This window comes from Amblyomma mixtum, chromosome 1 (assembly GCF_055824585.1).
Source record: "Amblyomma mixtum isolate Tamu chromosome 1, ASM5582458v1, whole genome shotgun sequence".
In the NCBI taxonomy this organism is placed as follows: domain Eukaryota; kingdom Metazoa; phylum Arthropoda; class Arachnida; order Ixodida; family Ixodidae; genus Amblyomma; species Amblyomma mixtum.
The window spans coordinates 38,792,555-38,817,766 of NC_143012.1; the positions used below are offsets into that span (position 1 = coordinate 38,792,555).

Here is a 25,212-nt window from a genome sequence, read left to right on the forward strand (position 1 = left end):
CCATATTCACTTTTAACTCAAACCCTTCAGCTTTTGACCTGTCATTTTCCATTACCACTCTTAAAGCTTTAGTTTCTGCTATTGACTGGTTAGGTCCTTCCCTCTGGATTTACATTTACACCTGCAATCATTGCCCTTTCAGGCATCAAGTGACAAAATCTACTATTTACAATCAAAATGACCAACATTTCCTGTATCTTACTGGTACTCACTATGGGGCAGAAACGTGGAGGCTAACAAAGAGGGTTCAGCTTAAGTTAAGGACAACGCAGCGAGCTATGGAAAGAAAAATGATAGGTGTAACGTTAAGAGATCGGAAGTGGTCATAGTGGGTGAGGGAACAAACGTAGGTTAATGACATCCTAGCCGAAATCAAGAGGAAGAAGCGGGCTTGGGCAGGGCATGTAATGCGAATGCAACATAACCGCTGGTCCTTAAGGGTAACGGAGTAGATTCCAAGAGGAGGCAAACGTAGCAGGGGTGGCAGAAAGTTAGATGGGCGGATGAGATTGAGAAATTTGCTGGGATACGGTGGCTGCAGCTGGCAAAGGACAGAGTTAATTGGAGAGACATGGCAGAGTCCTTTGCCCTGCAGTGGTCGTAGTCAGGCTGATGATGATGATGGCGGCATTTCCTGACACAACAAAACATTGCATTTTGAGCTAGCTCCACATGTGTGTGCGCATTTGCTGCTTGTTGTGTGGCGCCATACAACTGTACCCGATACCATTGTTAGAAAAGAGAAAAAAAAATGAAGCAGACAAGACACAGATTAGCATACTAGACTTCTTTATTTGATAACGTGAACTAATAATTTTGTTTTACAGTATTGTGGGCAGCACAAAGTGCTAATTTGTTCTTCAGAGCCAATGGCAGAAAGACAAAAGATTTGTTGTTGTCGCTTGTAGCTTTGTTTCATTGCAGCTGTGTCAAAATACCCTTTCCCTTTTGTCATTTTCTTCCAACACAGGTGTCACAACAGAAACCCCTCATTCCTTCAAGCATAGACCTTTTCTTTTGAACAACAATTCCCAAACATTTCTCCGCAATGCCTGTACACACCTTTCCTCACAAATGCGGACACATCAATGGTTCTGCAAAGAGCAATTCCTCACTTGTGCGAGTCCGAGGTTTGTCGGCACCATATATATATATTTTTTTTTCCCTCCGCTCTCCAGGTTAGATGGGGCATATCACACGAAAAGGAGTCATGTTTACATATGTACAAAACCCCGTCACAGAACTCTTCACCGTCACATGAAGCCTGCTGCACATTATTTATGCGCTCTATTTGCACGCACATACATCTTTGATCATGCATCGTTTCTTGTGTGTGCAGTTCTGCCTAGCTGCTGCGAAAAACACCTGGAGTTGGTGGAAGAGGAGCGACTGGTGACTGCACTAAAATGGCAGCATGCACGTAGCTGAGTGGGAGAATACGCAGACGCCAAACAACACAAACTTGGTGCGGAAGATCGCGTCACACACTGGAGCCACTCGTGACCCTCGACCAGAGAGCTGCACCCATCAAGGAAGCTTTTGGTGCAGTTGTTAGGGAGCATAACAAGACACCCTATGCAAAGGCAACAGATGATGTTAAGGTCACAAAAGATGATGAGTATTCCAGTCTGCCTCTTGTCTTGGCAGCCCAACTCCAGTGCAAGCTCTACCGGGAGCTTTCCAAGCTAAAAGATCCCAGATACGTTGCTGCTAGTGTGAGCCGTGGCTTCACTAACAGCTCAATTTGTGATGACTGCAACCACTTCGAATGACAGCTATCCTAGAAACACATACCCAATAATACCGAAAATTCCCGTTTCTGCAGACGGATGCATTAAATATGCCCATACAAATCAAAGATACCCGTCGGCTGCCCTTTCCGCTACCCTAAAACACCAAGCAGTGGAGACCATTGCGACAGAACTTTTGTCGTAGCATACTTGAAACGGCTGTCACACCTGAATGAAACTAAACTAAGGTATATTTGCACCTTTCCATTGAAAACACTATACTGCGTTGTAATTATTCTGTGCAGAGCATCTGGCTCTGAAACTGCACACCAGCACCAATGCTTCAGACAGCTGTCATGCACTATACTCCGCGACAACTTTTCCTGGCAATGAAGAGAAAGCTACAGGGGCAGAGGATCCATAACTGTGTCAATCCGCCAATACTTTGGCCGTTGGACGGTGTGCGCCTGGCTCACGGCATGGTTGCTTCGCTCCATCGCTGCTGTAGTTGGCGCCATCTATGGAAGCTTCTTGTAACAGGACGTAATGTGAAAGTCTGTTGCAATCAATTTACCCACTGCGGTGGCGCAGTGGTTAGACTGCTCGGCTACTGAGCTCGAGTACCCGGGTTCGAGCCCGGCCACGGCAGCCGTGTTTCAATGGAGGCGAACGCAAAAGGTGTCTGTGTGCTACGCAATGTTGGTGCTTGATAAAGATCTCCAGGCGGTCGAAATTATTACGGAGCCCTCCACCATGACACCTCTCTCTCTCTCTTTCCTCCTTCACTCCAACATTTCTCCCCTTCCTAACGGTGTGGTTGAGGTGCCCATCAAGAAACGAGACAGTTACTGCATTTTTCCTTCTCTCAAAACCATTTTAAATTCTCATTTTCAATCAAAGGATCTGTTTTTGCCAAACTCTCCAAAGTTCAAAACTGGCACTTATGCTAGAAATATACCTTAGACAATTCATACTACCAATATACTATGTTTTAAAAGGAAACTTCATCCCAGCATGGGACTATACTGCGCTGCCTAGGAAGAGTCGGCCTGTTTCAACTCTACCATTCATTCCATTGCCGAGAAAAGTTGCTGCGGAGTATACGAAGATGCAATGATGTCAACTTAGTGCAATGCAAACATAAGAACAAGAGGTCTGGCTTTAGCTTTAGGTTCCAGACCGTGGCATAGAATTTCTAAGCATGTGACCCCAAGGTCACTGAAATGAACTGAAATTGAGCTTGATCTTTTGTTCTGTATTTATGTGGCAGTGTCCACTTTGCGAGCCAATCAACTGGCTTTAGAATGTTCTGGCAAGTCCTCCGAAACCCAGAGCAAGAATCGAAAGCCACCCTTTAGGTCAATTACTTGAAACACACACTGTCACCTTACAGACGTCTTCATACTGAGCCAACAATAAAGCAATCTGGTCACTCTGCATGCCTGAACTGGCTACCTGTACAAGATGCTGCACTGCATATAAAAGAATTCAGCTAACAGAACCAATTTTGGTTTCAATTTCTCTTACTTGATCGAGCTATTATACCTTTGAGCTTCTGCACAATCAAACTCATGTCATTGTACTGATAATTTTTAAAATACTGCACAGTGGCATGTTTTATTTTCATTAAACACATTAGCACACGCCTTGTGGTTGCTTTAGATAGATGTAAGGCTAGCCAATGCAGTGATAACAGTGAAATCCTAGCCTAGAGTCCTTGGGTAAGACCCGACTGTGATAACAGCAATGGTAGTCTCACAAATATGGAGTCTTTGTCAATTGTGTGGAATTATATACAAGGACTGTCTCTGCCTTCAGCCCACCTCTAAGACTCTTTCATTGTAATCGATCTGTACACGAGTCCCAACAGCACACGCGGAGTGCTGTGTGCTCTATTCGTATATCTTACCACATTCTAACCTAACCGGAGCTTGGAAACCTCTTGCATCTCCCATATTCTCTTAGAAACATGCAAGCTGCTTTGGGGCTTCCTCAGCATTGCAAGAAAATCTGTAGCAAGAGCACCACAAAAAAAATATTTCACGTTTATGCTGGTGCTCATCTTAGGGCAGAAGTTCACATAGTTCAACCTGTTACCAAGCTTCAAGTGCTCTGCGTACAGTCGTAGCATGGCTGAGCCCCGAGATGCGAGCACTTTTGCACCGAAACTGCAGTACCGAAGGAGCTTGAGCCAATGTCATCCAGCGAGAGGCAGAGTTCACACTTAGCTGTTCGCAGTTGTCCCGTGACAGACCACAAGCTACCGTGAATGGCAAGTGCGTAGCGGGCAGCTAGTCGCAAGCTTTTCTACTGAGCCTCGGCTGTAGTGACTAACCAATCATGGTGGCGAATCATGAATAATTATAGTGAGTGAACAACTTCTCAGCCTCCGCGCACCTCTTTCTTGCATTTGAACAAGCTTGTGAACTGGGTCCCCCAAAAAGCAACAAAACATGGTGCAATACCCACTTTTCCCGAAAAACGGCTGTTAACAGCAATGCACTACCTAAATGAAAGAAACTTCAATGGCATCACAAAAATATAGAAAGACAGCACATCCCCATACAACCTTCTGATTAGCATTTTTATCGTGTCTACTGCAACCAAACGCGTGATCTTGGGCTGGGCATTGAACCTGTTATCAGTGTCTGTTTTCATTGACCACATCTCATAGTACCTGCAGCCTCACATGTTTTTCTCTAGTACCACATTTTAATCGCCTATGCAAAGTTCTAACCAAACAGCAGCCACACACTTTGGCGCGGACTGGTGGCAGTCCTAGTGCAAAGTCATCAGGACTGTAAATTAGAGTAATCTCACACATATAGAGGTCACGCTTGCGCTAAAACTACCTTGCAGAGTCGGTCAAGAACAGAGGCACCCAGCACAAAAATTTCCTGTCCCAAACACACTTTTTTTACGATAGCCAACTATCGCATATGTCGAATTCAGTTTGGGCAGTGTAGGATGAGCTGAAACTCGCACAGGCCTTCTTCCAGCCAAAGGTCTTGACAGCGGGATTGTTCAGAAGTCAAATATTGCACATGCAGTTCAATGAGCACACAAGTGTTACAGACTGCAAACAGTTATGAGTACCACAGGAGGCAGCTCCAACTGACAGGGGAATACCCCCCCCCCTCCCCCCTCTCTTTTTGAGATGAGGAAAGCACGATTTCATTCTCTCAAAGTCGCAGCACCACAATGTCACGTTAAGCAGCGCCACCTTGTGGCAATAATGAGAACTTTATGAGAATGGCTAAGATAATAGAACTATTAAAGGGACACTTAAGGCTCGTTCACACTTGCCCAAAAATCCGGCGAGCGAAGCGGATTCGGCCGCTTTTGACGCCGAGCGACGCGGCGAGGGCGATCGGGCTGGACCCATTTTCGCCGCGCAGCGACAAACATGGCGGCGCCCTTCGAAGCCGGACCCCCCGCTTCGGATTGAATTCTCGTTGTTGCTGCCTTTTTCAGTGCGTTCACTGGCCAGAAATGCGGCTCAGGTCTTTCGCTTCCTCTCACCTCGCCTCCAAGAAAACGTATAAGTGATAAATTTGCTTTCTTTTTTTATTCAGAGCGACGATTCCACCGCTTTTAGGCTTAACAGCAGAGTCGCTTTGTTGACAGTAATGGTTCCCGCCCTGACAACCAGATGGCGCCACTATAGCTGAGTTTATTTTTCCGTCTGAGCTAGCATACGCTGAACAAAAAGTGAGAATGTGCCTGCGTTTAACGTACGAAAGCATGCATACGCTTATGGTACGTACACAGCGTAAATTTATGCTCTTTTCTCACTATATCTGTGTATGCCGCTAGCAGCGACGCGGTGTGGAAAAGCGAGAAACAGCAGCGGCGCAGCGGATCCGCCTCGCTCGCGTGTGAACAAGTGAGAACAGGTCCTTTTTTTTTGCGGCGAGCGAATCCGCTTCGCTCGCCGGATTTTTGGGCAAGTGTGAACGGGCCTTTAGGACAACTCCATACAAATAGTGTTCGCAGTAAAAATTGACTTTCTGGCTCTTTCTGCATATGTTGGCATTTGTCTGGCAACAGAAGACACATTTATTGCCAAGAAAATGGTGCTTAAGAAATCTACCAGTAGCCTCTGGGATCATAGGTGTCAATGCAAGCATTTTACCTGTGAAATCGGCTAGTGGTAGCCTGTATTTCGTTTTTTGGTCTCTTCTAGCTTATAAATGATCAGTTTTCGATGAGAATGGTTTCTTTGTAATCAGAACGTGGTACACTATGGATAAGGCCAACGTCTATTTGTCCTTGGGGTCCCTTTTAATTCGCATTGGTTCCGTTGTGTGATGGGCTATTTAAAAATTACCAGCATGCATATTATATTTATCACCCCCAGGGACACGTGCGTTACCTTTTAGTAAAATACTGAAATGCTTTCTAGTCAAAATTGCCGTTTCGGAACCTCCGAGACAAACCGGCAGGTGCTACCCGAACTTGTGCTTCTGCGTCTTTGAGGAAACGGAATTATGCCTGAGGAACCACACTGTGGTTGTAGACTGCTCCTATTTCCTTCAGCAGATGAAGCATTTCCTTCTGGTGGTTGTTACCTACCAATGGGTGATGAGCCCCCGGTTAATCGGATAAAAACCTACAGGCTTCAACTTCACTCCTTTCAGCCTAAGTTGTCGACAGCGATTACCTAGACAACACTGAAAGAGAAAACACGCTGGCATTTTCACACATAGTATATACATTTGTGTCAACTCCAAAGAAAAAGCTTTCTTAAATAGAAATAAATATACATTTGTCTCTGTGTACATAAAAAGGAAGGAACATCACTAAATTTGTAAAACACGAAAACAACAAGGCTAAATTACAGCGTCTTGGAGCATCGTTGCTTGACTCGACGCAATAGGGTGTAGTATTCCACGTTCGCATTTTGGCCGTTGAAAAAGCAAAGGCTGCCGCCGTTTTACCTGAGCAAAAGTGTTACTTGAGTTATCAATGCACCGAGTACTACAGGGAGGAAGAGAACTAAAACAGTTATGTGAGCTCTACGTCGATAACATGCCGTCAGCAACAGGTACGAGTTACGTTAAAGTCTAAAAAGCACCCCCCCGCCCCCCACCAACCTTAGCTCCGCCCTGCCAAATGCAACTTGGTGTGCCACCGAGGATAGAACCAGGGCTGCCAGTGCTGTTCCTTGGCCGTTTCCTTTCCCTGGTGTGCGTGGACAGTGAGCAGATGTGTCTTAAATAGGGAGGCCACTCCGCAGAGTGCACTAAAAACACCGCAGCAGGGCACCATTGTGTTAGAGGTCCTCTATGGCTCCGGTCTGAAGAAAGCGATGCATCAGAAGTTCCTCGGCTGTCGGTCGCTCGGCGGGGCACCTGTGGAGGCCAAGCACGTGCCATGCTAGTCAAGCTATTGCAACCTCAGCCACATCCACCTTACACGAGCAGGGACACCATATTTTTTTGTTGTGCGCTTTTTTTCTTTTGAACAGAGTGCAAGATACATAGTAAACATGGGCCACCATGTGAAATCTGCGCTTGCTCTGGGAATATTTTTCTTTTTTTTTCTCCCATGTAGTTTCGGTTAATGTTTGAGCAGCCGAATGGGGGCTGTAATGTCACAAACAGGACCGAGGTCACGTTACACCTCCCAAGGCACGCTGACACAACAGATTGAGCATCATCAGCATCAGCAGTTATACAGCTATTTTTATAAGCCTTACACAACCTCACAGCCAAGTGCAATGTCACAGACCCTTGTTTGGCTACTGAAACTAAAGACGAAACTAAATAAAAAATGAAATTCAACTTTGGGAAAGTTACTAACTAAATCCGGTTGTATGCAAGTTATTAACCGGATGCAGGCGAGCCACACATGGTGAGCCATGTTTAGGAATCCTTTGCGCACCGTTTCAAAGAAGAAACACACAACAAGCGAGTATAAACATGTCGTTTCTTACTGCACATTCTTCACAATATTCTATGTGGTCACAGACTGCAGATCATAGTGCACAATCTGCCAAAGAGTACATTTTCTGCAGAATAGTTTTGGCTTCCTATATTCGTAAGCAAGGCAGTGGTGCGACATCAATCAGTGCACGCACAACTAATAGAAAGTCTATTTTCATCTAACTATTCCATTTTCATGGCATTGCGATAAACGAACACACTAAAAACTCTTGGCAGTAACAATATTAATTAGAATAGCGAGGAAAGAACTTGCCTCTTGAGGCAGGTAAGAATGAAGTCGCGAGCATCCGGACTGAGTTGGTCGGGAAACTTTGGGTCGCTTGTGCCCTGACCGATGGCGAACGCCGCCGCCAGGGGAGAAAGCTCGTACCTGAAACCAAAGCAGCTCGAGTCAGGCACTTCTCCGACCCTGGACTCTTGGCCAAAAAGAAAAGAAGGGTGAAAGACCTCGGCCAAGGATTCAATCAAAGGCCTCTTCTTAGTTTCTACCAAGTTTCTGCCCTGCAGGCAGGCACTGGTGACATAGTGGCCAAGAGGTTTAGGGGTTCATGAACGGCGACTTTTACTTCTGAACTAAGCAGGAAGTAAGAAATTGTAGTTCGAATGTTGATGTACTTTCGAATTACACAAATGTTTTCGAAACAAAGGAAATGTTCTACTATAGCCAATATGAGAGACGGATAACCAGGAGAGTGAAGCTGTTCAGAAAATGGGCTTACACGGCAATCTATGTGGCATTTTTTGCAGGGCAAGTTGGTTCATGTCTTCTATTAACAACAAAATGTGCATCACTCGTAAACCATGGTTGCATACATATGCCATGGGGAGGGCAAGGCGTGATCAGTCACGTGATATTTACTATAACCAAAGCAGGATGGGTTGGCTAGATTTAAAACATCGAAAAGGGCGCATCAATTTTGAGTACCACGTGAAGGACCGCTTCCAAACTACTGGCAGGGTATGGGCGAGAGTGTGGGGGCGCCAGCTTGCACCGAAAATGGTGAGAGAATGTGGCAGGAGCCTACAGCAAGACCATGCAGCGGTCCTGGATGTGCTACTGCTGCATTGTGTGCTCTCAATATGAGAACCTCTTACATTTACTCTCACTTCCTTTATATTTTGAAAAGAATTTCAACATACTTTAATGTGCCCTAAATTCTTAAACAGCAGTGGCCAACTTGATGGCAAGCTTAACAGAGCACCCTTCAGTTCTGCACTGAAGAAGTCCACATATTCCCACAACCCCAGCTGTGTTGTCTTCCCAAGTCCCTTACTCACCAAGGAGGCTTTGTCTGGAACATCTCAATCACAGTGCACCCTACACTCCTGAAACAAAGAATGCACACAGTCAAAAAAATGCGCAACAAGTTCAAACAAAAAGAAGCACTGTATGGCATTAAACCGAGCAAAGATTCACATCTGTGTGAATTAAACAAAAATGAAGAGAGGAACACACATAAATAAATCTCTACTGTCCTCTCTATACTGTCCTGCAGAAATTAATTTCATTTCATTAGTTAACCCGCAAACTGCTTGGAAAAGGGCATGAAAAATGATTCAAAAAGCAACTTGATCTACCCGCGACCCTGATACACATGGCAGCATTAGTAAAGATACAAGTATATGCATGCCTTGCAGGCAGAAAATAACAAGTAATAACGAATAGTTTGTGTAAAATAACTAGGAAAAGTCTCTGCTCTGCATACAAAAAAAGGGAAAGGGAAATAGTAATCACTAACTATTGCACAATGAAAGCACCACAGCAATTCCAAAAAAAAAAAGTATTCAGTCAAAACAGCTATCTACAGCGAATCTATATCAAAATTAAAAAAAAAGATCAATATAAAAGCATCCATTATAAGCGTACAAAGAATAGAAAAGTGATTCCCAGGAAATTATTGTTTTTCTTAGATTCTTCAGGGGGAACAGGGCTTTCAGCAAACATTTTTGTATTTCTTGATGCATTTACATGAAATTTTTTGAGCAAGTCAGGAATAACTTTATCACTATTCTCATAAAAATTCACTGTTTTATCTCCAGAAAATTGTTGCCTATTATTGATTTTTTCTTTGAATCTTCTAAAATGGCTGCAGAGCTATGAAAAATGTAGCACAGGGCTGGTTTAGCATTCGCTGTGTTACTACCGACATGCTACAGGTCAAGACATTCTTGGAATTTTTTTTTGCGAAGCACAAATTTTTGTTTTAAATTTTTTTATGCAGTGTACACTGACAGAGCAAGAAGAAAATTTCATACAAGAAATTTTAAATTCCCACACTTCAGAAACAACAATACAAACGTGGTCAAAAGAAATAAAATAGTTGGAAAACGGAAGCGGAGAAAAACACCCATTGTTTGAGCGTTTGCCTGCAACGCACAGCCACCAAGGCTCACGAAACCAATTTTTTTTTTTTTGAGTAATTTCTGGTCTGGTGTACGTTTATAATGTATGCTTTTATATTGATCTTATTTTTATAATTTTGATATAGATTCGCTGTAGATAGCTGTTTTGAGTAAATAATTTTTTTTATTATTGCTGCGGTGCTTTTATTGTACAATAGTTACTTCGGGACAGAATAAAAAACTAAGCATACATGCAAGCGGATGCAACAATTATCACAAAACAATTTTGGGGCCATTTTTCTAGATTTCAAAGCCGTGCCCCCCTCCTAAGCAACATTCGTAGCAGGTCCACATTTCACGTGTCATATGAACTGGTCATATGAACCCACCAGACGTCTGACTTGTGCGAGCATTCTTCCTGGCAGATGACCTCGGGCGCCATCCAGTAGGGCGTGCCTCGGGCGCTGGCCACCAGTTCCTCACAGTCCGCCGAGGACGGCTCAAAGGTGGCACAGCCAAAGTCGATTAGCTTGATGGTGCCCGTCCCAGGACAGACCATCACGTTGTTGCCCTGCACGGAGAACGGTCCCACTGTCTTGACAATCTGCACAGCTTGCTGGCAAGGAAACCTCATTTTGTTGACGGGCCCGTCAGATTTAGCAGGCTTTCTTAGGGACACTAGGACAACTTCTGTCAAGTTCTTTTTCTCACTAAAACCTGACAACCGGGCCTTTCATGACTCAGTTCATTGGCAAAACACACTTTAATTGCTGAGAAATTGGAGGCTAGGGTTAAAAACTTTTTTTTTTTTTCTGCCACTCTGTTTCAAACTCATTACGATGGTGATTACGATGGTGATGATGTCAGCAGTGGTGGGTTTGCTTCATTTAATTTTCCACATTTAGTTTTTGTTCTCCTCAAGCAATAAAGGAGCACTAGCGGTAGCAATGCAAATGTTGCCCTAATGTTTGGGCACTAACGCTTAATTTTCAGTATTATTCAACAAATATTCTGGCTTAAAGGGAGAAATTGAAGTTGGCTTGTATCGACAGAATACCAGCTCCTGATTACAAAAACGCCACTCATACTGACAACAAAGCTCTTGTAACGTAGAAAAGAGCAAGAACCAAAATACAGGTATCGCCGCCACAGGCCAAACTCGCAAGTACAAGCGTGATGAGATCATAGAACAAAACAGTGTTGCTAGAACGAATGGTTCTAGCAACACCAGGAACCGAGAAACCATGCATCACTAAGGCGCAGCCGATGCATGCGCAAATCTCCTTGACGTCGCCAGATGGCGCCACGTGCCCGGCTGCTACGCGCGCTCCTGAAGCATCGGGACAAATCAGCGCCTGTTTTCCGGCGGTAGGCGGGCTCCCGGTATTCCGCTAGCGGTAACAAGGTACACGGTATGCTAAAGGTGTCTATTTGCGAGAACTTCGTTGACGACTTCGAGAACAAGATCCATCGTAACGCTGGCAAAACGCCAGTGCAAACGTAATCGAAGCGACTGTAGCGACGGCCGCAATAGCCGATAGATGCCTTCAACGTGCGGCCGGCGGTAGCTTTCTTTTCGGCTGCTGCTAGGCCGCACTGCTGGCAGCCAGAAATCACGGAGTCTGCGTTACGTCATGTGCACGTCATGTTTCACGTCTCTTAGTCCTCTGTCGTCATAGACGAATCCCAAGTTTGAATCAGAGCGGCGGGAAAAACTTTTTCAACTTCGAATCCAAATTTCTTAGAAATAAATGCATCTTTCGCTGCCGGCCAAGTGGCAACAAAGCCATGACATGCCGAACTATCGGATTTTACTATAAAAAAAAATATTAATAGTGCTCTCCTCAGTGTCCCTTTAATATCATCACCATGTTCTTGTGGAAATGACCATTGATGGCAATCCTCATTCATTTTTTTCCCCTTATCTTGCTTGTAAGATTTCAGTTTTCTATGAAGGTACCTTGTTGTCAATATAAAGACGGAATCGATCAATCAGGGCTATCTTCCATTTGTCTCCTGCATCTATCAATCAATCAGGGCTATCTTCAATTTTTTTTTTTTTTTGAGTTAAACCAAACCAAACCAAACCAAACTTTATTTTACGATGGTGATGTCCCCAGCATCCTTTACAACACCACTAAGATGCGCAAAATGCTGCTTCCAGCAAGCTATGCCACACACTGAGGAGCAGCATATGAAGGCACAAGGAAGGAGAACAGGAGCTGAGAGTTGCTCAGCGCATGTTCAACCTGATTGATTTCCTGATTAATTAATTTCATGGCACACAATGTGTTCTACCATTTCATGCATCGGAATAAGAACTTCAAGCTCATAAAATTGCCAACCTGATTTCTCATTAGCTGGCTTTAACTCCACTGTCCCTTATGCCTTTTAATAGGCATATATGGCCCACTGAATACATGGTTATGGTTTATAGGGAGTTTAACATCCTTAAGCGACTCAGGCTGTGAGGGATGCTGTAGTGGAGGGCTACGGATAATTTCGACCACCTGGGGTTCTTTCATCGCACATCTGACATCGCACAGTACACGGGCTTCTAGCATTTTGCCTCCACCGATATGTGACCGCTGCGGCCGGGATTGGACCCGTGTCTTTCGGGTCAGCAGCTGAGCATCATAATCACTGAACCATCGCAGCAGCCTGTACATTGTCAAGAGCTGAAAAATTAACTCCAAAAGCAATGGCTGCTATGTTATCTACTTGTTTCAATTACTGTCATGGCTCAGAGGGCATGATGGAAAGCAATGACAAGCACTGAAGAACAGAGATACCAGCATAATATTGTTCTGTGCAGGGAAGGATGGAAGCTGTTTATTATAAGGCTGCATTTGGAAAAGGGCCCCAGTCACAGAATATAAAATGTGCACTGCAATTTCAAACTGCTCCGAGGACACTGACAAGCAAAATAGCATGAGAATGTCCCGCAGTATGGTAGGATATCCAAGTATTGATCACACAAGTGAATGTGGAGTATAGCACAACTGAGTGCATACTCGAACTTCCCAAATACTGAATCAAATAACAACACAACTGATTTGGCTTTGAGTACTTTTACATGCTGCACATGATGAAGGACGGACAAGTTCGGCAAGTTAGTAACGGTTCACCGCTTGTCTGTGTCCTCTTTCGGGACGTCTTGCATCTCTTTTGCGCTGTACCTTCCAATGTGAAGCTGCATATGATGTTGTGCAAGCATGCACATGCTGAAGAACACACCTTCACTCATGATAAATTGAAGAAAACCCAGGACCGAAAGATGTGTGGATGCAGACACGGGGAACTGGACATGAGAAAGCGGGCATGGGAAAGCAGATGCAAGGGAAGCAGATAGAGGAATACTGACAGAGGGAAAGCCGACAGAGGCAAATCCGACAGAGGGAAAGCCGACAGAGGCATATCCGACAGAGAGAAAGCTGACAGAGACATTCGACAGAGACATCCGACAAAGACAACCGACAGACATCCGACAGAGACATCCAACAGACAGACATCCGACAGAGGAAAAACCTGCGAGAGGGAAAACAAACACAGGGAAAGTGAATGGCAAAAGTGAAAAGACATGCGTACAATGCATTTTACGCATACAGACCTTGATATCCCTGTGGATAACGTTTCGCTGGTGCAGGTAGGCCAGAGCCTGGAGGAGCTGCCGTCCGTATCGACGCACCACCGTCTCGGGGAAGGCCCCAAACTGGGCCAGATTCGCAGCCAGGCTGCCGCCAGAGACGAACTCGAGGAACAGGTTGACCAGAGCCTCCTCCTGCTGCACACCGAGGAAGCCCACAATGTTGGGGTGCTTGAGTGACTGCAGAATGTCGACCTCGAGCTGCACGGCCGACAACACGTCGGGTCCACCCAGCTGAAACTGCTTGACGGCCACCAGCTCCCCACCGGACTTGCGCAAGCCGCACCACACCAGGCCAAACGCCCCTTTGCCTAGGTAGCGGAAGAAGCAGCCGTAGTATACTATTTGCAACAGGTGATGCTAACATTTATTTATTACCACTACTGCAAGCCGAACTTGGCCCAAGCAGGAGGGGGATTACAAAAGAATATGTACACAAGCCAAAAGTGAAGTACAGTAAGTGTAATACAGCAAACGCTCGCTAATGCGAACCTCACGGGAAAAAAATGTTTGAATTATCCGAAAATTCTAATAGTCACATGACCCTCAAAACACTGCCAAGAACTGCTTGCATTATGGTAAATTTCTTCGGTGAAAGACTGGGCAATCATTGACTGATTTTATTATGAGAGCAGTGCCAATAACTTTTACACGTTTCTGTCAATGCTTTATTGGTCGAGTACTGTCGAGAGCATCGAAGCAGAACTGCTCCGAAATCGTAAGGGCCTCCTGCATCCTTCACTGCGCAATGCGAAGGAGCTATACCACATCCATCATAAGCGCAAGCGTCGCGTGTGAGCAGTCTTCACTAAGCATAAACAGCGAAAGGCACGTGATGAGCTAGTAGTTTCGGCGCACTGGAAGAACGGAAGTGCCGCGCTGAAGGAAGCGAGAAACGCATTTTGACCCCAGAACAGCGAGACGCCTGCTGCCGCCTGACACCACAGAACAAATGGGCATTAGCTGGAGCCCCGCAGGGTTGATTAACAAGGTTTTACTGAAGTATGCAATGATGGAGAATGGAAGCACGCGCAAGGCTGAGTGGTGGTTACACTGGAAACAAAATCCGAACAAGAGTCGCATTTGTGCAGTCCCTCTGGGGGTGGACACCTACCGATTAGCTTCCCCTTGATCCAAGGAAACGGGGGCCCCGCGGGAAAGGCCGGGATGTCGTGCATGTTCTTGGGCAGCGGCGGCACCGGCACGCGTGGCTCTGCCGCTGCGTGCTGACCAGCCGCCGCCGCCGATCCCTTGCCCTTGGCGCTGACCGTGTGGAATGCAGAACCCTCCGCCCCGACACCGCTCCCCCGCTTGCCACAGGTCAGCGTGTGCGTCCCCTCGGGACGAGCCTTGGCTGAAGACGACGACGTCGTTGTAGTAGTCACCGCAGTCACCGGCGTGGGCGTCGCAGTCTCGCTGGCCTTGGTCGTCACTTCGGGAACCTCTTCCCTACGCGGCAGCGACAGCCGCGGCTGCTGCTCATCCCCGCCCTCCTCTGGCGAGAGGGACGGCAGGTACACCCAGGACGCCGACGACAGGTGCGAAGACACGTCATCGCGAGTCACCCACGGCGGCAGGAACTTGCTCATGAGACCCCTGGTGCTGGGCACCGGCATGCGCGATCCGTTGGGCCGTAGGTTGCCGCCTTCCTTGTTCCGCGTTATCAACGAAAACTTGGGCTGCTGCTGCTGCTGCGCAGCTGCCGATGTGCCGGACGAAGTGGCAGGCGTCTTCTGCGAGGTCCCGCCCTCCTCCGCTGCTGCCCCCAGCGAGACGTCCGCCTGCTGCCGCCCTGCGGACACAGTCTTCGGCGGCACGGTGGCCGCCACGTCGGGGACACTGCGGCCCCCCGTCAAATCGGGCCGCAGTTTGAGCCGGCTGAGGTGGTAGTTCTTGGCGTAATGCTGGGTCTTTTTCCGCCGTTGCGCCGCCGCAGTGGGCCTCTTCCGCGACGCGGACTGCTTGTGCTCGTCGTCGCCTGATTCGGAGTCGCAGCTGTCGCCGCGGTGCTTGGGGCGCACCTTGGCGTACATCTCCTTCGGCACCACGTTCTCGGCGCTGCCCCCGAAGACCCAGGCCGCCGTTCGGGCCGACTCGGCGAGCGGGCTCTCCGTCCGTGCCTCCAGAATGTTCTCCTCAACCTTCTTCTCGCTCTCGGTCGCGGAGCTCATGCCGTTCTTGGCTTCGACGACAACGACCGACGCGGAGTGCGGATCCAGGGGAAGCTCCAGGGGAGTGTTGGAGGGCATTGTTTTCTGGCGGTGGTAGCTGCTGTTCTCCAGCGTGCCTTCGGCGCACCACCCTTGCCGCATCTCGTCGTCCGAGGAGTGGTCGCGTGGTCGCACGGGGATGAAGTGGGAGCCGCCGTGAGACGACTTCTGCCGCCAGCCGAGGGGCAGCTGGTGGGAAGGTATGCTGGGCGGCTGGTAGCGGCGGAATGCGGACAGCGAAGGGTCCCCTCCGCGGAGAACGGAATGCGAGCCTTTCGTCTTGAGCACGGCCTCCGCCTCGGGCTCGCTGGGCTCCTTGTCGCTGCTGCTGGAGCCTTCCTCCTTGGCCGTCGAGCTGCTGCAAAAGAGGGCAGCCCTTTTGTCTAGACATCCCTTCCTGCCCAAGAGTTGCGAAAATTCAATGCGAAGAGCTGTTACCACCATTGCAATGGTGGACTAAAACACAAGTTAGCATTTTCTAAACAACCTACCAACTACGGTCACAGTTACAACGTGTGTTGAAATTTTTCTCTCAGCGTAAATTTTTGTCAAAAGTTTTGCCTTATTCTGGGAATTCCACTTCATAACACAGTTAAAGAGGCAGTCTACTGACTTTTACTGACTATATTTTCTTAGCAGCAATTGAAAGCTCCTTGCTTATATAAACATATACTTGGCTGTGCAGCTGAGAACCACGACAAAATAATTTAAAAGGTAATTTTTGGATATGGCAAAGCTACTTCCACGTTGTAGAAAGCATCTGCAAACCTTGTGATCACAGGCGATGGGGTCATCGCATTGACGCCTACATTGGCAACAACGTTTCCTAGCAGTGCAGGAAAGGCTACAGGGGGCGTAACTGTCTCATTCTGCCAAATAGCTTGGCCACCTGGTGCATTGCTATGGAAGCTTCTTGTATCAAGACATGCCTAGCAGATTCATTGTAATCAAGAAAAATCTTTTTCCCTTGACCTTGTAATGCTAAAAGTTGGCATTTGCCAAAACTTTTGGCAATGCAAAAAGTTGGATGATGAACTGCATCACGCATGACGCAGGTTTATGTCATAAGTGGGCTTAACTGTACTTGCAAAGTCTATTTACAAGCACTAAGCTCATATCACAAAGGGATTGGTGAAATTCAAACTTAAGAAACACTTGTGCAGGTGCAGAGACAGAAGCTCTTAAAGATGAGAAGTCTCACCCAGGGGAGCTCTGTTCTCCTGGAGCCGCACCACTCCTCGACTGCAGGATGAGCTGTCCCAGTTTTCTTTTTTCTGCAGCAAGAACAGAAAAACTTCACTCGCGCGCACTCTTTTCTTTGCACTCAAAGCAGAGCAAGTCTGCCAACAAGAACAGTCTCATACTTTATTTGTATGTGACGCTTAGGCAGGCTAACCTACACCTGCATTCATATGGTGAGTTAACTTGAAGTAATTTTTAGCATCAGCTAATTAGAGGGTCACTGAAGGGTAATATACAAAGCACAGCAAGACAGGAGATTAGACTCCCAAGGTTGAAAATACATCAAATTCACCAAGAAAAGAGCTTGGCTAAATCAGCAATATTATGTAAAAGCAAAAGATTGTAGTGACACCCCACAGCACCTTGTCAAAAGAACCCTTCACTGGCCATGGATGGCTCCGCTCTTTAGTGTGCCATGAGCAAAACTATTATGATGAGATGTAGTGTTGAAATAGAAAAGCGCAGCAAGTGCTGTTTTCCATGCTTCGCATTCCAATACTAGAACTTTACATGAAATGAATGAGTCTGAGCCACAATATACCATGTAACAAACTGTTCACCAAACTGTTACCTTTTATATGCAGTTTAAAAGGCTTAATGAATCAACGTCCTTCAGCTGTCATCGCCCGCAGTGCCAAGAAATATAAGTTGAGTTAATCAAGGTACTTGATCTTATTAGTTTCTTCCTTGGCAATCTATGCTTCTTATGAAATCTACACGTATCTATGACATCTCTGAAGCATAATCTGCCAATCAAGACTTGCTTCAATTTAGGGTCGATGTTTTCTTCATTTGTTGTGTAACCACTTGGTCTACCTGCAGCACTTATTCGTGGCAAAACAATAGACACAGCCTTGTTTGAGCATCGGAATAGCAGGTACTTACTCACAGCCACCTGTTGTTGCAGAGAAAAAAGACACATAGTGTGTTCATTTGAGCACAGCATGCCAGCTTCATTACAACTTAAGTCTATCGCATGTTTATAACTATGATTCTCCATTCCCATTTAAAACCAGTTTCACGATTCTTGCCTCCCAAGCAGACCTTTTGAAAATGTGATTAAACCCATTTTCCACCTCGCAATATACCTACAAGAGAAAAAACAAAGGTATTGCACAGAAAGTGCCTTCCTGTACTTATTCAGAGCAGTGTTTTCAGTTTGATTTTAAACTTCAGGTGACAAGTTTGAAAAGTATGTTGTTTGAAAAGTGTGTTTTAGGACTGAGAGGCCAGAACACAGCTGCAGACCACATCTATTAGCGTCGCATAGAGCGCTGCTGACATAACACCAGTGTCCTGCTATACAAGGTTATTGCGCATTCAAAATTGCCTCCCTGAAAGTTAACAAATGTTTTCGTGAAGTACAGAGGCAGGAGCACAGTACGTTACAGATGCAGATTACCGCGCATGGGGAAGGTCATGTACAAGTCAAAGTAATATAGTTTCACTTGCCGTGCACGCAAATGTGTATGTGTGTTGCCTTCGCTGTCTTTGGGGGAGTTGAGGAGGGGAGGGGGGGGGGGGGGTGCACATCTCAACTTTTATAAGTAAACTTGTATTTGCAATCGGAAGTCAAGGAGTACAGCTCTCGCTTTAAAACTACAGAACCTATGACTACTCGAAATATTCCATGTCCCATCCAGGTCCCAAGCCCGGATGTTCCAAATCCCGAGGTTCCCTCACCGTGCTCCAGAGGAGTGAGTCGAAGCTTGTCTGCCCTCTCACAGAGGGCGCTTTCTACTGCTCTGCGCAGCACACTGTACACGTCTGTGCTGCCCGCGCAGCACAGCGGCGACTTCCCATCCTGCGCAAAACTGAGCACGTCTGCGCCCCGCTCCAGGAGTAGCCTCACTGCGGCAATCTTGCCTGCTGACGCCTGCAAAGATCCCAGTAGAGAGTCCCTTTTGGTATCCTCGGGACTTGAGCGAGGTCGTGCACAGAGTTCAAGGCATGCAAACGGTTGCACAATACACTGAACTGCCAGGGTCTTACTTTCACATCAATCCCATCTCCTGGCACCAAATGGCACTTACCCCACTAAGTGCACATTTTCACTTTATTCACGCCTAGTTTGAAGCTGTTTGGAACAACAAATATGAGCTCTGTAACTTGTATCGATGTGACATAAGTTGTGGCCAACAAAGCACTTCACATATATTTCATTTTTTGTCTACGACTCTGCCACTACCTTCACGAAGAAGCCATATTTCAACATTACAGCGTCATCTCAGAAATGGTTTATGAGGATTCAATGTCCCAAAGCGACTCGCACTATGAGGGACGCCGTAGTAAAGGGCTCCGGAAATTTCGACCACCTGGGGTTCTTTAACGTGCGCTGACATTGCACAGTACACGGGCCTCTAGAAGTTCACCTCCATCGAAATGTGACTGCCACAGCTGGGATCGAACCTGCGTCTTTCAAGTCAGTAGCCAAGTGCCATAACCACTGAGCTACCACGGCAGCCTCAGAAATGGCAGTGAAATGAGGGTAAACAAGCTGTTTACCGGGTGAGATTGCACTCAATCAATGAAGGAGATTGCATTGGTGAAAGCGGCATGCACAGTTGTCCATAGCCAATTCAGAGTGACTGCTACACACTGCCAGCTTTTTTTTCTGCGTGATTCTGTATACTGCAGCCCACTACACAATTGTTGAGGCAGTTAGAGAAATTTCCCACAGTCACTGGGGCATATGAACAACCTAATACTATAGGTCTTTCACTGAAACAAAGACATAATTACATCGCACCTCTGCACAAAGTAGAATGAAATACTAATGACAAGGCATGGACAATCTGAAGGATGCGCTACCACATTCACTATACTTTACGTCGATTCCCAGCTGATTATAGCAGCGTGATTTGTAAGTTCAGTTTTCGGCATGGTATTCTGAGAGCAAAGTTTACTAACACTACTCCGCAGTACCATGCAAAGAATGCAAACACCAATACGGTCTAAACTGGAAGCTCCTCACTCAATGAAAACTGCATGACTGAGCCTCACACGGCAAAAGTACCAACATCACATCACGCCAGCGCTGGAGCTATGATTCCCAAGCTGAGCTGCATCTACAATAATGAAAAGAGGCTAAAAAAAAATGGAGAAAGGGACAACACATGAGTCGAAAGCAAGCTGTCCTAAGCACGAAAGCAAGCTGTCCTAAGCACAAGGACGAAGGTGACATGGTGCTCACCGCAAGATGCAATGGTGCGATTCCTCCAAGGCCAGTGGCACTTGGGTCAGCCCCAGCGTCTAGGAGGAGCTGTATGGCATCCACCGACCCAGCTTGGCTCGCAAAGTGAAGCGGTGAGAACCCGTGCTTGTCCTTGATGTCTGCAAAGCACACAGAGCAAGCCATAGCTGACAACTTCCTTGATGTCTTGAGCCCCAGTGCTTTGAAGAACATAGCCAGTGATGGACTAAGCGTAGATAGGCCACAGAACATTCAACAGTGTGCTCATGCCAGTGAAGTAACGTTTCTAAATTATTACGACAAAACCAAACAGCGGCTCGTAGCCAAATCCACTCCCAATGCTCACCGACCCAGTGACCGTGACATTCAAACACCAAGCCATGCGCTTTTTTCAGCACTTCAGAGATTAAAGGGACAGTGAGGAGAGCACTATTAATATTTTTTTTATAGCAAAATCTGATAGTTCGGCATGTCATGGCTTTGTTGCCACTTGGCCGGCAACGAAAGATGCATTTATTTCTAAGAAATTTGGATTCGAAGTTGAAAAGTTTTTCCCGCCGCTCTGATTCAAACTTGGGATTCTCCTATGAAAACACAGGACTAAGTGACGTGAAACATGACGTGAACATGACGTAACGCAGACTCCGTGATTTCTGGCGGCCAGCAGTGCGGCCTAGCAGCAGCCGAAAAGAAAGCTACTGCCTGCAGCACGTTGAAGGCATCTGTCGGCTATTGCGGCCGTCGCTACAGTCGCTTCGCTTACGTTTGCACTGGCGTTTTGCCAGCGTTACGATGGATCTCGTTCTCGAAGTCGTCAACGAAGTTCTCGGAAATAGACACTTTTAGCATACCGTGTACCTTGTTACCGCTAGCGGAATACCGGGAGCCCCCCTAACGTCGGTGAGCAGGCGCTGATTGGTCCCGATGCTTCAGGCGCGCGCGTAGCTGCCGAGCACGTGGCGCCATCTGGCGACGTCAAGGAGATTTGCGCATGCATTGGCTGTGCCTCAGTGATTTGTGTCTTCTCGGGTCCTAGAGTTGCTAGAACCATTGGTTCTAGCAACACTGCTTTGTCCTATGACATCATCACGCTTGTACTTGCGAGTTTGGCCTGTGGCGGCGATACCTGTATTTTGGTTCTTGCTCTTTTCTACGTTACAGGAGCTTTGTTGTCAATATGAGTGGCGTTTTTGTAATCAGGAGCTGGTATTCTGTCGATACAAGCCAACTTCAATTTCTCCTCAGTGTCCCTTTAATAGGACAGTGCTTACGGAGCTGACACCATCTGGCTCCATCAGAAGCAGCTGCTCTAGATTGCAGACACAGCCATATGTATCCATTCCACAAACTGGTATTGGCATGTGATGTTTAGCATTGCAAAGCTGCAAGTGGGCAGTGCGAGACACCTCAGTGAAGGGCTCCAGATTTAATTTCAACCACCTGGTGTTCTTTATCGTGCCCTGACATCATACAGCACATGGGGACGCCTAAATACCGGGAGTGTGCGAACACTGAAATTTTTCGAGTATGAATTGAATACGAAATGAAGAATTATACTTTCCAATATCGTATCAATAATCTAATTTACAATTGACTGGCGAGCTGCAGCCACGCATATACACTCACCAACTTTCGCCTCGTTCTGGAGAAGGAGGGAAATGACAGCTGCAGTGTGCTCGCAGCACGTGTGGGAGGCATAGTGGAGCGCAGTCCTGCCCTGCCGGTCCTGGTGGTTGACATCGCGGTGAATGAGGCTGGACAGGGCAAAGAGAAGGCAGGCACGTGTTGCAGGCCGTTCCAACTTTTGACTGCCCCTTGGAGACCAAGAAACGTTAATAGACTTCTTAGTGCCCATAAAAAGTATCGCATAACCTTGTCATCAGGAGAGCATGAAAGCACTGCAAGCATAAAGTGTTTTGTAATGGGTAGCTTTGAAATGTGTCAAGTCTGGCATGACTGCTATGCTCAAGGTTTGAGGAGAGTAGAAATGTCAGCACCGACTATGACAGGTCTAGCGACTTTAGCCTAAAAATGCTGGCCTAATGCACATAGCTTCCCCTATGTGATACATCGCCATAACTTCACACCTTCAAAGGCTTTAGAGGATGGCAGACACTGTAACTTTGCAGAAATGTCATTTGGCTCAGTACACCCTGTAATGCCTATGCAATGAAAACTTCAGATAAAAGTCATGAACTTCGAGTATCTTGTCATTAGTGGTCTCTACTGGCAGAAACGCAAGAGTTGTACTAGATCTATTTAAGAAAAAGCTTACCGCGTATTTAAAATCAGTGAATCATAGAAGTTCTTGAGTGCCTAGGAACAATAAAACTGTGGACAAATGTTCAGCAACATACAGTAAATCAATATAAAAATTTCAAACTATTACACCTCCTGCGAATGCAGCAGTATGACCATGAAAATTTTATGCAGTTTTTGCAGTTAGGCCTTGCATTCGAAGTAAGTCAACTTTCAGTAACAGGTCTCCTGCATTTCTAGCAGCTGGCACTTTGACCTTGTTTTGAAATGTCAGAAGAGGCTGTTTCTGCAATAACGACGAACTAATGTACATTTGTGAGCATGAGTGAAAATTATCAATATCGCTGAAGTCTGTCACACGTGATATATCACAGCGTGATTCACAGCCAGAGAACACACAAATGCTGCATCTGAGTGCTACGTGCTTAAACACGCATTTCGCTCGGAGTTTTGCTTAGAAAAAAACGTTTTAAGGGGGATGAGGGTCTTAAAAAGCTGTTTTTCATTAGTAGGCATAACTCGTTGAAACTAGGCACGCAGGTGTATCACAAAACGTTGATTTCAAATATGCATATCGATTTCAAATATCCCATCTGGAAGGAAATTTATGGCAAAATAACATCCCAATTAGGCCATTTCGTACAAACCTGTATGATAATTTCTCAGCTAAAAAAAGGTTTTTTAATAATATTGAAACATTTCCAAAGGTCTGCCACACATTCTAAAGCTTTTTTTTCCTTCAAACGTGATAGCTTAGCAATTAGGCCAAGTGTGGGTTAACTACTGTCACACTATTTTTTCTTTCCAACTTTGCTATTTATTTATGAACAATAAAATGACTTTATACTCATTTTATTAGCTTTAGGATGTGCTGTGGGCCTTTGCAAATGTCTGCTTATTCTTAAAACAACTTTTTTTTAACTGATAAATTATACTACAAAGGACCATAAGAAATGACTTAATTAGGATATGTCTTGTCATTTTGCCATATATTTCCTTCCAGGTGAGATATTTGAAATCTTAATGCATATTCGAATTTAGCATCCAATGACATGCCTGCACGCTAAGTTTTAGCAAGATAAGTTAACAAATAATAAAAAAAAAATTAAGACCCTCATACCCCCTTTAGGGAGGACGAGGGTCTTAAAACTGACCTTTTTATTTGAGGCTAGAATCTGATAAAATTGTGCACACAGATGTGTTTTTCTCTTCTGATTTCAAAAATGTAGTCATAATTGAGCTGGTAGTCTTAGATCAAAAGTTATTTTTAATTCTATAGTGTAATTACGTAATTTCTTACGCAGCTTTAATGAACTTTCTCATTGCATTTTGTTGCTTTTAATTACATGAATTGATAGCCAGCAAATTCCCATACCCGATGACGTTCTTACTTTTTTGTTTACGCCTCATATAAATAGCAATTTACAATTAGCTTAACGAGTTGCAGTGTAAAATACTGGAACCTTTTACTCTCGACACAGTATATCAGGATGACATGCCTTTAGAGAAAAAACGAAGAATGTCATCGGGTATGAGAACTCTCTGGCTATCGATTCATGTAAATAAAAGCAACAAAATGCAATGACAAAGTTCATTAAAGCTGCGTAAGAAATTACCTAACTACATTCTAGACTTTGTAAGATCTAAGACCACCAGCTCAATTATGACTAAATATTTGGAATCAGAAGAGAAAAATGCACCTGTGTGCAAAAATTTCATGAGATTCTAGCCATACATAAAGAAGTCAGTTTTAAGACCCTCGTTCCCCCTTAACATGCGCACTAGAGAGCGTAAGGAAGACAAAGCCCGCATTCCTTCACAGGCACGCATCACTCACATGCCGTGGTCGAGAAGAACCCGTATCACTCCGAGTGGATCGTAAGCGCGCAAGACGCCCGCGGAGGCCAGTTCCTGGAAAGTAGCCAGGTCCCTGCAGACAAGCACCAGTGGGGTGGAGCCCTCAGCGTTGGTGCAGTTGATGTCCAGTCCTCCATTGCCCGTCTGGGATAACAGGTGTTGGACCTGGTGGGGAACAAGCGCGACAGCCGGTTAGGGTGGCTGCTAATGTACGCACCACAGTAACCGATACAAATGGCCAATTTTATGCGCAGAAGTAAGGCAGCGCCTTTCACAACTGCAGTCTTACTACAAATAAACAAATGGGCGCTAATACAGTGATGTGAGACATCTGAAGCAACCATACAGCAAATGACAGCACATAAGAGTCTAATAAATACAGTCACGGTCGTGCCAGGTCTTGAGGTGCACAAGCAGCAAAGGTTATCATCATGCAGAAAATAAAGGGACACTGAAGACAACTTTGCACAATTTTTGTTCTCAGTAACAATAAATGCTTTGGCTCTTTCCGGCTGTGTTGATGCTCATCTGGCAGCAAAAGACTCATTTGCAGCTGAGAAAATTAAATTAAAGAACTTTCCAGTCACTCGATTCAAACGTGCGATTTTTAGCCCCAAAAAAGGACGCTGTGATCACCGTGTGGAAGTGGTAATGTAGCCTCATGGATCTGCACTAAAAACCGTAGTGACGCACCACAGTCTGCTTTCAAAAATGGCCAGTGCTGGCGATACCTGTATTTCATTCTAGGACGTTCTCTAGCTTACAAAAGCTCGGTTTTCAGCGT

The 25,212-nt window shown here is 45.8% G+C and overlaps 1 protein-coding gene across 3 annotated transcripts in view; it reads right to left on the reverse strand.

Annotated features, from left to right (window-relative positions):
- Positions 1 to 772: 772 nt before the first annotated feature.
- LOC149366081 (uncharacterized) overlaps positions 773 to 25,212 on the reverse strand; it is a 32,284-nt gene continuing 7,844 nt past the window's right edge. For 2 of the 3 annotated variants that reach the window (XM_089548349.1, XM_089548356.1), the window contains exons 5-15: positions 24,409 to 24,593; positions 21,939 to 22,066; positions 20,313 to 20,452; positions 18,803 to 18,995; positions 17,079 to 17,151; positions 14,782 to 16,235; positions 13,632 to 13,978; positions 10,411 to 10,592; positions 8,957 to 9,004; positions 7,932 to 8,048; positions 773 to 7,084 (exon numbers count right to left, since the gene is read on the reverse strand). In XM_089548349.1, coding sequence (XP_089404475.1) covers positions 7,006 to 7,084; positions 7,932 to 8,048; positions 8,957 to 9,004; positions 10,411 to 10,592; positions 13,632 to 13,978; positions 14,782 to 16,235; positions 17,079 to 17,151; positions 18,803 to 18,995; positions 20,313 to 20,452; positions 21,939 to 22,066; positions 24,409 to 24,593 — 2,946 coding nt within the window. In that variant the 3' untranslated portion in view covers positions 773 to 7,005. The remainder of the gene's footprint in view (positions 7,085 to 7,931; positions 8,049 to 8,956; positions 9,005 to 10,410; positions 10,593 to 13,631; positions 13,979 to 14,781; positions 16,236 to 17,078; positions 17,152 to 18,802; positions 18,996 to 20,312; positions 20,453 to 21,938; positions 22,067 to 24,408; positions 24,594 to 25,212) is intronic. The other variant, XM_089548365.1, reaches the window with a different exon arrangement.